Here is a 12490-nt window from a genome sequence, read left to right on the forward strand (position 1 = left end):
CAACGCGCAGTGTCGGAAAAGACGTGACGGGTGAGGGCTCTTTTCTCTCGATATAGAGGAAGCTGAGACTGTGGGGGGGTGGGGGGGGTGGGGGGGGGCAAGCCTACACCGACCCTCTGAAAGAGCACCTGATGGAGGACTACCCCCCACCACCACCACCCTATCCCTGTAACCCCCCCCCCCCCCCCCCCCCGACCCCACCAAACCATTGGAAAATGTGAGGCAATTGACTAATCCACCCTAACCTGCACGTCTTTTGGACTGTGGGAGGGAACCGGAGCACCCGGAGGAAACCCACGCAGACACGGGGGAGGACGTGCAGACACGGGCACAGACGGTGACCCAAGCCGGGAATCGAACCGGGGACCCTGAGACAAACGAGAGCCAGGGAAAGGGAGTGCGAGAGAGGACACAGGCGCATGCAGGTGTGTACAAGAGCGAGGGGACAGGAGAGCGAAGGAGAGCGAGCAGGAGGGCTGGAGAAAGACAACAGTGTGAGAGTGTGAAAGAGAAGATTTCCGACTGAGCCATAACGCGGCTGGACACAGACCCGAATAGGCTGGGAATAGAGGGATACGGGCCCTGGAAGTGTAGATTTCAGTTTAGACGGGGCAGCATGGCCGGCGCAGGCTCGGAGGGCCGAAGGGCCTTTTTCCATGCGGTACCGTGCTTTGTCCTTTTGACCAACTATCTCACTGGGGTAGGCGCGAGCGGGAGTGGGACTTGCGAATCAATGTGGAGCCACGGGCCCTCCCCTCTACCCTCCCCCGGCCCACGCTGCTGATTTACCTGGGGGTAGCCCCGAGCAGGCCACTCCCTGATCCACCCCGTTAATGTAGTAATGGAGATCGCCATTCAGGTTCCGCATCATGCCAATTCGCGAGCCAGTGGTCAGCGAATCCAGATCGCAGCCGTAATTGTTCCGTGTAGTGTTTCCATCCTGCATGATGGCGGTGCCACTGTGGAGGGGGGTAAGGGGGGGGGGGGGGCAAGACCACCAGAAAGACGTCAAGAACTGTCGCTGCTTGTGACAAGCACTGAACAACACACACACCACCCGCGCGCACGAGGATCGGTCACGCCGCACAACAGGGGCAAGTTCCTCTCATTACTGGCCAAGCAAAGTCTGGGTACGTTGCTGCGAGCCACAGAGATCAAAGTCCAGCTCAGCTGTGATCGAATTCAGTGGTGGAAATAGGCTCGAGGGCCGAGTGCCATCATAGAACCGCTACAGTGATTCGGCACCGGCCCTCCGAAAGAGCACCCCTACCTAGGACCACTCCCCAGTAACCCACCTAACCCGTTGGTCCAATTTATCACGCCCAATCCACCCGCACGTCTTTGGACTGTGGGAGGAAACCCGGAGCACCCGGAGGAAACCCACGCAGACACACGGGGGAGAACGTGCAGACTCCGCACAGACAGTGACCTGAGCGGGGAATCGAACCCGGGACCCTGGAGCTGTGAGGCAGCGGTGCCAACCACTGTGCTCACTAACCCTGTTGCCGGCCCGACTGTACCTCAGTGCAAAAACCCTTTCCTCCTCTGGCCAGTCCCTCCGTGGTCTCGCCCCCCCCTTCCTTATTTCTGGAATCTCCTCCGATATCTGTATCTAACGCATCCCAGATTTTCAGCACCCCCACCACTGGTTTCCTTATCTCCGGCTGGCAGGACCCAAGCTCCTGAATTCCCTCCCTCAACCCCTTCCGCTTCTCTCTCTCGTCTGCCCGACCAAGTTCACGCCGCTTAAAAGTCAATTCTTGTCTGATCAAAGCTCTTGTGAAGCAGCACTTCAGGATTTTATGCGGCAATCGAGACCTCCCCAATACATCCAGATTATCGCAACCCCCCCACCACCACAACCCAGCCCCCACCAAACAGCACGCTCAGACCCTGCCGTTACCTCAACATCCAAGTGTCATAGTCTATATCCGTCATGGTGCTGGGAAACTCCAGATCTTCTGGACGGATTGCTGTAACTCCTAAATAAGGGGGATTCTCAATATTAACTATGACAGGAAAAACGTCATTAAAGTGGTCAATAAGGGAAAATACACAGCAGAGTAAACACAACACAGATTGCCGGCAGCTTGTTAAACTGGATTCGACACAAACTGAAGTCTGTCTGCACAACACTCCCGACACGTACATGTGTACAGCACGACATGCAGCATGCAACCCCGCATACAGGGCCAAACACAACCTGGACAATTAACACAGCCAGACGTTAGACCCCAATATGTGTCACACAGCTCAAACACACGACTTCTCCCAACACAAACTAACCAAATACACAAGCATCCAACACAATCCAGACATGCGCTACCCCTAAAACACACCCATAAAAGGCTCCTGCTTGCGCACACACAACAGGCAGGCAGGGTCCCACATACACACAACAGGCACGCGCTCACACACACATAAATAAGCGTGCATGCACATGTGCACACACACACACACACACACACACACACACACAACAGGCACGAGTGCGGATGCGCCTGGTGCGTGTGCAACTGGTGTGCGCGCGCGCCTGCACGGTGTGCGAGTGTCATGTGAGAGTACCTTTAAGAAATGGATGTTTTTTTTTATAAATTTAGATTACCCAATTATTTTTTCCAATTAAGGGGCAATTTAGCATGGCCAATCCACCTACTCTGCACATTTTTGGGTTGTGGGGGCGAAACCCACGCAGACACGGGGAGAATGTGCAAACTCCACACGGACAGTGACCCAGAGCCGGGATCGAACCTGGGACCTCAGCGCCGTGAGGTGGTTGTGCTAACCACTAGGCCACCGTGCTGCCCTAGAAATGGATGTTTAAGCAATGTACCTTTAAGAAAATAGTGATGTGAGAGAGTGGGTGGAGCTGAGTTCAGTCCGCCCATTTTGAGGTTAGTTCTGGGATTTAGTTTCAGTTTGAGACAGCAGCTTGGGTGTGACTGTGTTTTTGTGGCTGTGAGCTGCATGAAGAAAAAGCAAGGTGCTGGAGCTGAAGTCAGCCAAGCCGATATATCTCTGCCTTCCAACAGTAAATATACATTAACTGAGACCTGGTGTGTTACTGTTTTTGTGAAGGTGAAGTCTTTTGGATGTGTAAAGGAACAGTTTGCAGGATTGGGCAGTGTTGTATTATTTTCGGGGTTATCTTTGAAGTAAGGGGTGTTAAGAGATCCAATGTTTATTTAAAAGGTTAATTTGAGTTCATGGAATAAACATTGTTTTGTTTTAAAAGCCAGGTGTCCATAATTGTAATACTCCACCTGGGGAACAAGCTGTGTGCTTCAAAAGCAACAACCCATTAAAGGTGGGGGTTGGTTGAGCTCCATGATACATTTTGGGGTTCTGAAAACACCTCTCCCATAACAGTGAGATTGTGTGCGCGGGTGGGCACACTACGGGCGGGCGCGCGCACACAACGGGCACGTGCACACACTAGCCCCCTCGCACACACTAGCCCCCTCGCCCGCCACCACCACCCACAAACGCTGCCTCAGATCTCCATCAAAAGCTGCAGATAGACCCGGCCGGTCTCATTACTCACCTGCCTCAATGGACCCAGACCATCGATCAACCATCTTCTGAATCAGAATTTCAAACATTTCCCCTTCTCTCAATGCTCTGAAAAGCAAATCAACAAAACTGCCCGTTTGCCACATGCGTCTAAAAGTTAAACAGTGACACAGAAGCTGTGAATATCGGAAATCGCAGTTGGAGAGGTCACCTGGCCCAGTGAGCACACTCCGAATATTCAATAGGATTATGGCTGATCTTCCACTTCCATTGCATGATCCCGATATTCCTCCATTTACTCCGTGTCCACAAATCCGCCCCAGGGGAGGCCCCGGCTTCTCCGCCCCGGGGGAGGCCCCGGCTTCTCCGCCCCGGGGGAGGCCCCGGCTTCTCCGCCCCGGGGGAGGCCCCGGCTTCTCCGCCCCGGGGGAGGCCCCGGCTTCTCCGCCCCGGGGGAGGCCCCGGCTTCTCCGCCCCGGGGGAGGCCCCGGCTTCTCCGCCCCGGGGGAGGCCCCGGCTTCTCCGCCCCGGGGGAGGCCCCGGCTTCTCCGCCCCGGGGGAGGCCCCGGCTTCTCCGCCCCGGGGGAGGCCCCGGCTTCTCCGCCCCGGGGAGGCCCCGGCTTCTCCGCCCCAGGGGGAGGCCCCGGCTTCTCCGCCCCGGGGGAGGCCCCGGCTTCTCCGCCCCGGGGGAGGCCCCGGCTTCTCCGCCCCGGGGGAGGCCCCGGCTTCTCCGCTCCGGGGGAGGCCCCGGCTTCTCCGCCCCGGGGGAGGCCCCGGCTTCTCCGCCCCGGGGGAGGCCCCGGCTTCTCCGCCCCGGGGGAGGCCCCGGCTTCTCCGCCCCGGGGGAGGCCCCGGCTTCTCCGCCCCGGGGGAGGCCCCGGCTTCTCCGCCCCGGGGGAGGCCCCGGCTTCTCCGCCCCGGGGGAGGCCCCGGCTTCTCCGCCCCGGGGGAGGCCCCGGCTTCTCCGCCCCGGGGGAGGCCCCGGCTTCTCCGCCCCGGGGGAGGCCCCGGCTTCTCCGCCCCGGGGGAGGCCCCGGCTTCTCCGCCCCGGGGGAGGCCCCGGCTTCTCCGCCCCGGGGGAGGCCCCGGCTTCTCCGCCCCGGGGGAGGCCCCGGCTTCTCCGCCCCGGGGGAGGCCCCGGCTTCTCCGCCCCGGGGGAGGCCCCGGCTTCTCCGCCCCGGGGGAGGCCCCGGCTTCTCCGCCCCGGGGGAGGCCCCGGCTTCTCCGCCCCGGGGGAGGCCCCGGCTTCTCCGCCCCGGGGGAGGCCCCGGCTTCTCCGCCCCGGGGGAGGCCCCGGCTTCTCCGCCCCGGGGGAGGCCCCGGCTTCTCCGCCCCGGGGGAGGCCCCGGCTTCTCCGCCCCGGGGGAGGCCCCGGCTTCTCCGCCCCGGGGGAGGCCCCGGCTTCTCCGCCCCGGGGGAGGCCCCGGCTTCTCCGCCCCGGGGGAGGCCCCGGCTTCTCCGCCCCGGGGGAGGCCCCGGCTTCTCCGCCCCGGGGGAGGCCCCGGCTTCTCCGCCCCGGGGGAGGCCCCGGCTTCTCCGCCCCGGGGGAGGCCCCGGCTTCTCCGCCCCGGGGGAGGCCCCGGCTTCTCCGCCCCGGGGGAGGCCCCGGCTTCTCCGCCCCGGGGGAGGCCCCGGCTTCTCCGCCCCGGGGGAGGCCCCGGCTTCTCCGCCCCGGGGGAGGCCCCGGCTTCTCCGCCCCGGGGGAGGCCCCGGCTTCTCCGCCCCGGGGGAGGCCCCGGCTTCTCCGCCCCGGGGGAGGCCCCGGCTTCTCCGCCCCAGGGGAGGCCCCGGCTTCTCCGCCCCAGGGGAGGCCCCGGCTTCTCCGCCCCAGGGGAGGCCCCGGCTTCTCCGCCCCAGGGGAGGCCCCGGCTTCTCCGCCCCAGGGGAGGCCCCGGCTTCTCCGCCCCAGGGGAGGCCCCGGCTTCTCCGCCCCAGGGGAGGCCCCGGCTTCTCCGCCCCAGGGGAGGCCCCGGCTTCTCCGCCCCAGGGGAGGCCCCGGCTTCTCCGCCCCAGGGGAGGCCCCGGCTTCTCCGCCCCAGGGGAGGCCCCGGCTTCTCCGCCCCAGGGGAGGCCCCGGCTTCTCCGTCCCAGGGGAGGCCCCGGCTTCTCCGTCCCAGGGGAGGCCCCGGCTTCTGCGCCCCAGGGGAGGCCCCGGCTTCTGCGCCCCAGGGGAGGCCCCGGCTTCTCCGCCCCAGGGGAGGCCCCGGCTTCTCCGCCCCAGGGGAGGCCCCGGCTTCTCCGCCCCAGGGGAGGCCCCGGCTTCTCCGCCCCAGGGGAGGCCCCGGCTTCTCCGCCCCAGGGGAGGCCCCGGCTTCTCCGCCCCAGGGGAGGCCCCGGCTTCTCCGCCCCAGGGGAGGCCCCGGCTTCTCCGCCCCAGGGGAGGCCCCGGCTTCTCCGCCCCAGGGGAGGCCCCGGCTTCTCCGCCCCAGGGGAGGCCCCGGCTTCTCCGCCCCAGGGGAGGCCCCGGCTTCTCCGCCCCAGGGGAGGCCCCGGCTTCTCCGCCCCAGGGGAGGCCCCGGCTTCTCCGCCCCAGGGGAGGCCCCGGCTTCTCCGCCCCAGGGGAGGCCCCGGCTTCTCCGCCCCAGGGGAGGCCCGGGTTTCTCCGCCTAGGGGTGATCCAGTCTCTCAGCATTGACGCTGTCTGACCGTCTGAGAGTTATCACTCAGGTTGCCTCCCATTCCCCCATTGAGAACGTCGGCCCATTTTGCTCAAACTCTCAAGAAAGGAGAAGCCTCTGAGCCTAGGAATCAATCGTGACCCAACATATCAAAACAAAGCTGATAGTTTTAGGAAAACTGATTCTCAATCTCTCAGCCATCCCAGAATATGGTGAAGAGCCAAACAATATAAAAAATACTGTTTCCGCGTAATAGGGAGAAACATAAAGAAACTTAATTTATAAATAGAACATTACGGCGCAGTACAGGCCCTTCGGCCCTCAATGTTGCGACGACCTGTGAAACCCCTCTAAAGCCCATCTACACTATTCCCTTATCGTCCATATGCCTATCCAATGACCATTTGAATGCGTTTAGTGTTGGCGAGTCCATTACTGTTGCAGGCAGGGCATTCCACGCCCTTACTACTCTCTGAGTAAAGAACCTACCTCTGACATCTGCCCTATATCTATCTCCCCTCAATTTAAAGCTCTGTCCCCTCGTGCTAGACATCACCATCCGAGGGAAAAGGCTCTCTATGTCCACCCTATCTAATCCTCTGATCATCTTTTTCCATGTCGGTGCAACATCGAGGGCCGAAGGGCCTGTACTGCGCTGTATCATTCTATGTTCTATGTTCTATCTTGTGTGCCTCAATTAAGTCACCTCTTAACCTTCTCCTCTCTAACGAAAACAGCCTCAAGTCCCTCAGCCTTTCCTCGTAAGACCTTCCCTCCATACCAGGCAACATCCTGGTAAATCTCCTCTGTACCCGTTCCAATGCTTCCACATCCTTCCTATAATGAGGCGACCAGAACTGCACGCAATACTCCAAATGCGGCCGCACCAGAGTTTTGTACAGCTGCAACATGACCTCATGGCTCCGGAACTCAATCCCTCTACCAATAAAAGCTAACACACCGTACGCCTTCTTAACAACCCTCTCAACCTGGGTGGCAACTTTCAGGGATCTATGGACATGGACACCGAGATCTCTGCTCGTCCACACTACCAAGAATCTTCCCATTAGCCCAGTACTCTGTCTTCCTGTTATTCTTTCCAAAATGAATCACCTCACACTTTGCTGCATTTAACTCCATAAAGTCATTTCTGAGCCCACCCAGCCTGCGCGAGAGGCATGCCCAGCGCGTGACCGGATTACCCCTCTCCTATTGCCTTCCCCCTCCCGTGAGCACCGGTCCGTCCGCCCCCTCGCGTCTCTTGCACCCACCCTCGATCGCCTCCGCCCCTCTCGCGCCCACCATCACCCGTCTCACGCCTGCCACTCATCTCGAGCCCTGATCCCATTGTTTCGCGCGCGCCCCGTCACCCCCTCCCTCAATTTTCCTCCCGCTGATGTTTTTCTCTTCCTCCCTCTGTTTTTTTTTTTGAAACAGCTGGGTTACCATTGCTGCCGTCCAATGTGCCGGGTAAGGAGTCGCCTCAGAAAGAAAAGCTGAGCAATCAATGGCGGAGAGTGAGGGAGGAGCCCCTGGTGTGGGGGCTGCTGACGTTACACACCCCCTCATGGAGGAGCAGGGTTAGAGCTCACACCAGCATTCACAACCTCGCGTGTCCCAAAGCGGAATCACAGCCAGATTTACAGTTACTGTTTGCAACGAATGTGGCCGCTAATTTGTACGCAGGTAGATCCCGCAAACAGTGATAGGAGGTTCGGCCACACTTGATTTGTGGGATGTTGGCTGAGGGATAAACACAGGTCAGAACGCGATCCACGGTGTCGGGGACTGGGTCGTACCCCCGAGGGCGACGGAAGAGGAATGTTGCAGAAAGTTCACTCCCCCACTGGGCCGGAAATCCTTCTGTCGGATTTGCCTCTGTCCCAAGTTACATTGAGGAACGGAGGCGATGGTGGCAGACGTCAGGGAGGGGAGTGTCTTGTCAGAATGCTCTGGGCGGCAAGGTAGCAAGTGGTTAGCACCATTGCTTCTCTATGCCAGGGTCCCAGGTTCGATTCCCGGCCTCTGTATGGAGTCTGCACGTTCTCCCCGTGTCTGCGTGGGTTTCCTCCGGGGGCTCCGGTTTCCTCCCACAGTCCAAAGATGTGCAGGTTAGGTGGGGTTACTGGGATAGCGTGGAGATGTCGGATTAAGTAGGGCGCTCTGTCCAAGGGTTGGTTCAGACTTGATGGGCCGAATGGCAAGATGGCTAGGTCATAGAAGGCAGAGAGTAGCAATGGAAGGGTGCTTTTCTGATTGGAGGGCTGTGACTAGTGGTGTTCCGCAGGGATCAGTGCTGGGACCTTTGCTGTCCGTAGTATATATAAATTTGGAGGAAAATGTAACTGGTCTGATTAGTAAGTTTGCAGACAACACAAAGGTTGGTGGAATTGCGGATAGCGATGAGGACTGTCAGAGGATACAGCAGGATTTAGATCATTTGGAGACTTGGGCGGAGAGATGGCAGATGGAGTTTAATCCGGACAAATGTGAGGTAATGCATTTTGGAAGGTCTAATGCAGGTAGGGAATATACAGTGAATGGTAGAACCCTCAAGAGTATTGAAAGTCAGAGGGATCTAGGTGCACAGGTCCACAGGTCACTGAAAGGGGCAACACAGGTGGAGAAGGTAGTCAAGAAGGCATACGGCATGCTTGCCTTCATTGGCTGGGGCATTGAGTATAAGAATTGGCAAGTCATGTTGCAGCTGTATAGAACCTTAGTTAAGGCCATACTTGGAGTATAGTGTTCAATTCTGGTCGCCACACTACCAGAAGGATGTGGAGGCTTTAGAGAGGGTGCAGAAGAGATTTACCAGGATGCTGCCTGGTACGGAGGGCATTAGCTATGAGGCGCTGTTGAATAAACTCGGTTTGTTCTCACTGGAACGAAGGAGGTTGAGGGGCGGCCTGATAGAGGTCTACAAAATTATGAGGGGCATAGACAGAGTGGATAGTCAGAGGCTCTTCCCCAGGGTGGAGGGGTCAATTACTAGGGGGCATAGGTTTAAGGTGCGAGGGGCAAGGTTTAGAGTAGATGTACGAGGCAAGTTTTTTACACAGAGGGTAGTGGGAGCCTGGAACTCGCTGCCGGAGGAGGTGGTGGAAGCAGGGACGATAGTGACATTTAAGGGGCATCTTGACAAATACATGAATAGGATGGGAATAGAGGGATACGGACCCCGGAAGTGTAGAAGGCTTTAGGTTAGACGGGCAGCATGGTCGGCACGGGCTTGGAGGGCCGAAGGGCCTGTTCCTGTGCTGCACTTTTCTTTGTTCTTTTGACAGACTGACTGAACCAGCTCGTCTCTTCTGGCTTGGCAGTTCTGGGATGAGGTTTAACACCAATCCCTATCCCTAACTAATCCAACTGCCTCCCTCTTCAGAAACCTGGCCATCCAAATGACACTGCCGGAATCTCAGCAAGTACCAGGCCTTGCTCGCCTGTCGCACCCTGTCTGCTCGCTGACGTGCAGTGTCCCCGTCCTGGAGCAGTGCCTCGGTTTTAAAATTGGCATCCTTCTTTTTAAATTGCTCCGTGTCCTTTGTGCCTCCCTGTCTCGGATCTCCTGCGGATCCACTGCCCTCCCTGCCCTCGGCTGATTCTGGCTTCCCCGATGTCAATCACTCCAGCATTGGGCAAATGTGCCCTCAGCTGCCAACGTGTGACACTCGGCATTTCCCTCCTGTCACTCACTCCTTCAAACCTCCCTCTCGTGGTCCGAACTCTTGATTATTCTGCCCTAACCTTCTTCCGGGTCAACTGTCCCTCACGGTAAACGGATGCTTTATTGCCTCAAAGATGTGTCATGTGAGGGTGCCTTTAAGAAATGGACGTTTATCAAATAGCTGCAGTGATGTCAGTGTGTGGGTGGAGCTGGGCTGTGATTCTGCTTTTACTTTTACTTTCGCTTTGCGCTGGTGTGTGTGTGTGTTTTAGTTCCGTTTTCAGAGTGAAGAGCTGCAGTGAAAGCAAGCAGTCGTGTGTGGATATCTCTACAAGCTAAAGAATTAGCGCGGTAGCACACGTGGTTAGCACTGTGGCTTCACAGCGCCAGGGACCCGGGTTTGATTCCGGCCTCGGGTGACTGTCTGTGCGGAGTCTGCACGTCCTCCCGGTGTGTGCGTGGGTTTCCTCCGGGTGCTCCGGGTTTCCTCCCACGGCCCAAAGATGTGCAGGTTAGAGTGGATTGTCCTTAGTGACAAAAAAGGTGAGGAGGGGTTATTGTGTTACGAGGATAGGGTGGAAGTGAGGGCTTAAGTGGGTCGGTGCCTCTTCTGCACTGTATGTTCTATGTTGTAATGTTCATTTGGGTGATTTCAAAGTAATACCTGTTTCTGTAGAGAATTTAAACCTGCTGTCTTTCTGTAAAAAGGGTCTTTTGGTCTTGTGGATGTTGTTAGGAATGTTATGAAGGGTTACTTGTAGAATATTGTATCTGTGGGGATTATTGGTGTGATAGTGGTTAATAATAATAATAATCACTTATTGTCACAGGTAGACTTCAATGAAGTTACTGTGAAAAGCCCCCCTAGTCGCCACATTCCGGCACCTGTTCGGGGAGACCGGTACGGGAATTGAACCGGCGCTGGTGGCCTTGTTCTGCTTTACAAGCCAGCTGTTTAGCCCACTGTGCTAAACTAAGATATTTATTGTGGGATTATAAAGTGTGAACTGGCTTCATAAATAAACATGGATTTGTTTTAATAGTACTTTAGATCTCTGCTGTACCACACCGGTAAAGTGGGCCCTTGTGCTCCCCATGACCATGGGTCAGGTGAACTCCCTGATACACTCTGCAGTTTTCTAAACCCTGGCCCATAGCAGATGCTACACACAGCCAGGCACACGCGGTTGTAAGCTTTACCGGCTAGATATGACGATGGCGTCGTTGAATTCGCTGCGGCAGTTCTGCCGGAAGGCGGTGCGGCCGCCGTTGGTGATCACCGCGTTGTTCCCATGGAGGTCGTGGAAGCGGAGGTCGTTGCTGGGCGTCAGGGCGAAGAGGCTGCACGGGGAGATCTGATTACTGCCATCCACCGGTTCGTCAGGAAGAGGGGGGAGGTCTGGGCAGGGAAAACCACAGAAAGAGATCAGGTACACACGCAGATACACACACGCGCACACAGACACACACGCAGACACACCCTTTCAGGTTAACTCAGGATTAATCATACCCCCATTCATGACCTACAATTGTTGTGCATTCGCACAGCTACGTGTGTATTGTCTGGCAAAGAAACGAGGAGTACGCCAAGGGAGCATCCCTTTCAGAAAGGGTTTTGTCTCCTCACATGGCTTCAGTGATGTCATTGTGTGGGTGGAGCTGTGGCGATGAGGTTTGTTTTGCGGTTTCGCTTTCACATTTTGGCTGCTGTGGACTCGGACAGAGAACAGAAGTGAGTTAGCCTGTCTCTGTTTTCATTTTAAATATCTGCTCCAGCAAAAAAACAAAACATTGATTATACCTCCCGGCTGCTTTGGGAACTTAAAATATACAGTTTGCTTTCTGGAAGGGTTTAAACCTGGTCAGAATCTCAGGGAGACCCAGTCTTATTCAAGTGAGAACGCTGGGCCATGCCCTTGAAAAGGGGTTTTGGGGATTTTGTTTTTGAATTGGAACAGTTAAGGAGGAATTCATTAAGGGTTATATATAGATTACTGCAGCTGTGTGGGGTCTTTATGTTTGCAATTGATAAAAATTGTTACTGTTTATATAAATGTTAACTCAATTCTTAGAATAAAGCTTACTTTGACTGAAGGGTCTGGGGAGATTGTTGAATAACACCTGAAGGGGAGCCTCTTGTACACACCCTATCCAAATTCAACATGAAGGTTGTAGGTCAGGTGAATTTCATACTCCACTTTCCTGGCCCCTAACAGTGATATAGACAGATCTGTACAAGGATGGAAGGTTAAATCAGGGAGATGCATTACGAGAGAGCATTTTTCTGTGCAGAACCTAAGGAATTAAGGTGAAGGAGGGTCTAGGGGGAGGGGGGTTGGTGTTCCACTGTGCTACAGGAATAGGAGGTGGGGTGGAGTTATGACTGTGACGCGGTGAGGGAACATGAGGGATGCCTGCAGGCAGCGAAACCTGGAGAGCCTCCTGGGTTGGGTGGCTGAGTGGCGAGGGACATCCGCAGAGCACAGTGCAGGCAGGGTAGGGGCCCCCCCAGAGGTGTTACCCTTGTGGGAGAGACTAGGAGCAGAGGGGAGAATCTCAGAGTGAGGGGGTCTCCCATTGAAGACAGAGATGAGGAGGAATTTCTTCTCTCAGGGGGCAGTGAATCTGTGGAATTCGTTACCGCTGTGGAGGCTGGGTCGTTAAGTATATTGAAGGCTGAGAGAGACAGATT

At 57.1% G+C, this 12490-nt stretch overlaps 1 protein-coding gene across 1 annotated transcript in view; it reads right to left on the bottom strand.

Annotated features, from left to right (window-relative positions):
* Positions 1–11318, bottom strand: part of neurl4 (neuralized E3 ubiquitin protein ligase 4) — a 104280-nt gene extending 92962 nt beyond the window's left edge. The window contains exons 1-5 of the mRNA XM_038786709.1: positions 11309–11318; positions 10999–11197; positions 3545–3621; positions 1904–1982; positions 790–959 (exon numbers count right to left, since the gene is read on the bottom strand). Of these exons, the coding sequence (XP_038642637.1) occupies positions 790–959; positions 1904–1982; positions 3545–3621; positions 10999–11197; positions 11309–11318 (535 nt within the window). The remainder of the gene's footprint in view (positions 1–789; positions 960–1903; positions 1983–3544; positions 3622–10998; positions 11198–11308) is intronic.
* Positions 11319–12490: the final 1172 nt, after the last annotated feature.

This window comes from Scyliorhinus canicula, chromosome 29, assembly GCF_902713615.1.
Source record: "Scyliorhinus canicula chromosome 29, sScyCan1.1, whole genome shotgun sequence".
Classification (NCBI taxonomy): Eukaryota; Metazoa; Chordata; class Chondrichthyes; order Carcharhiniformes; family Scyliorhinidae; genus Scyliorhinus; species Scyliorhinus canicula.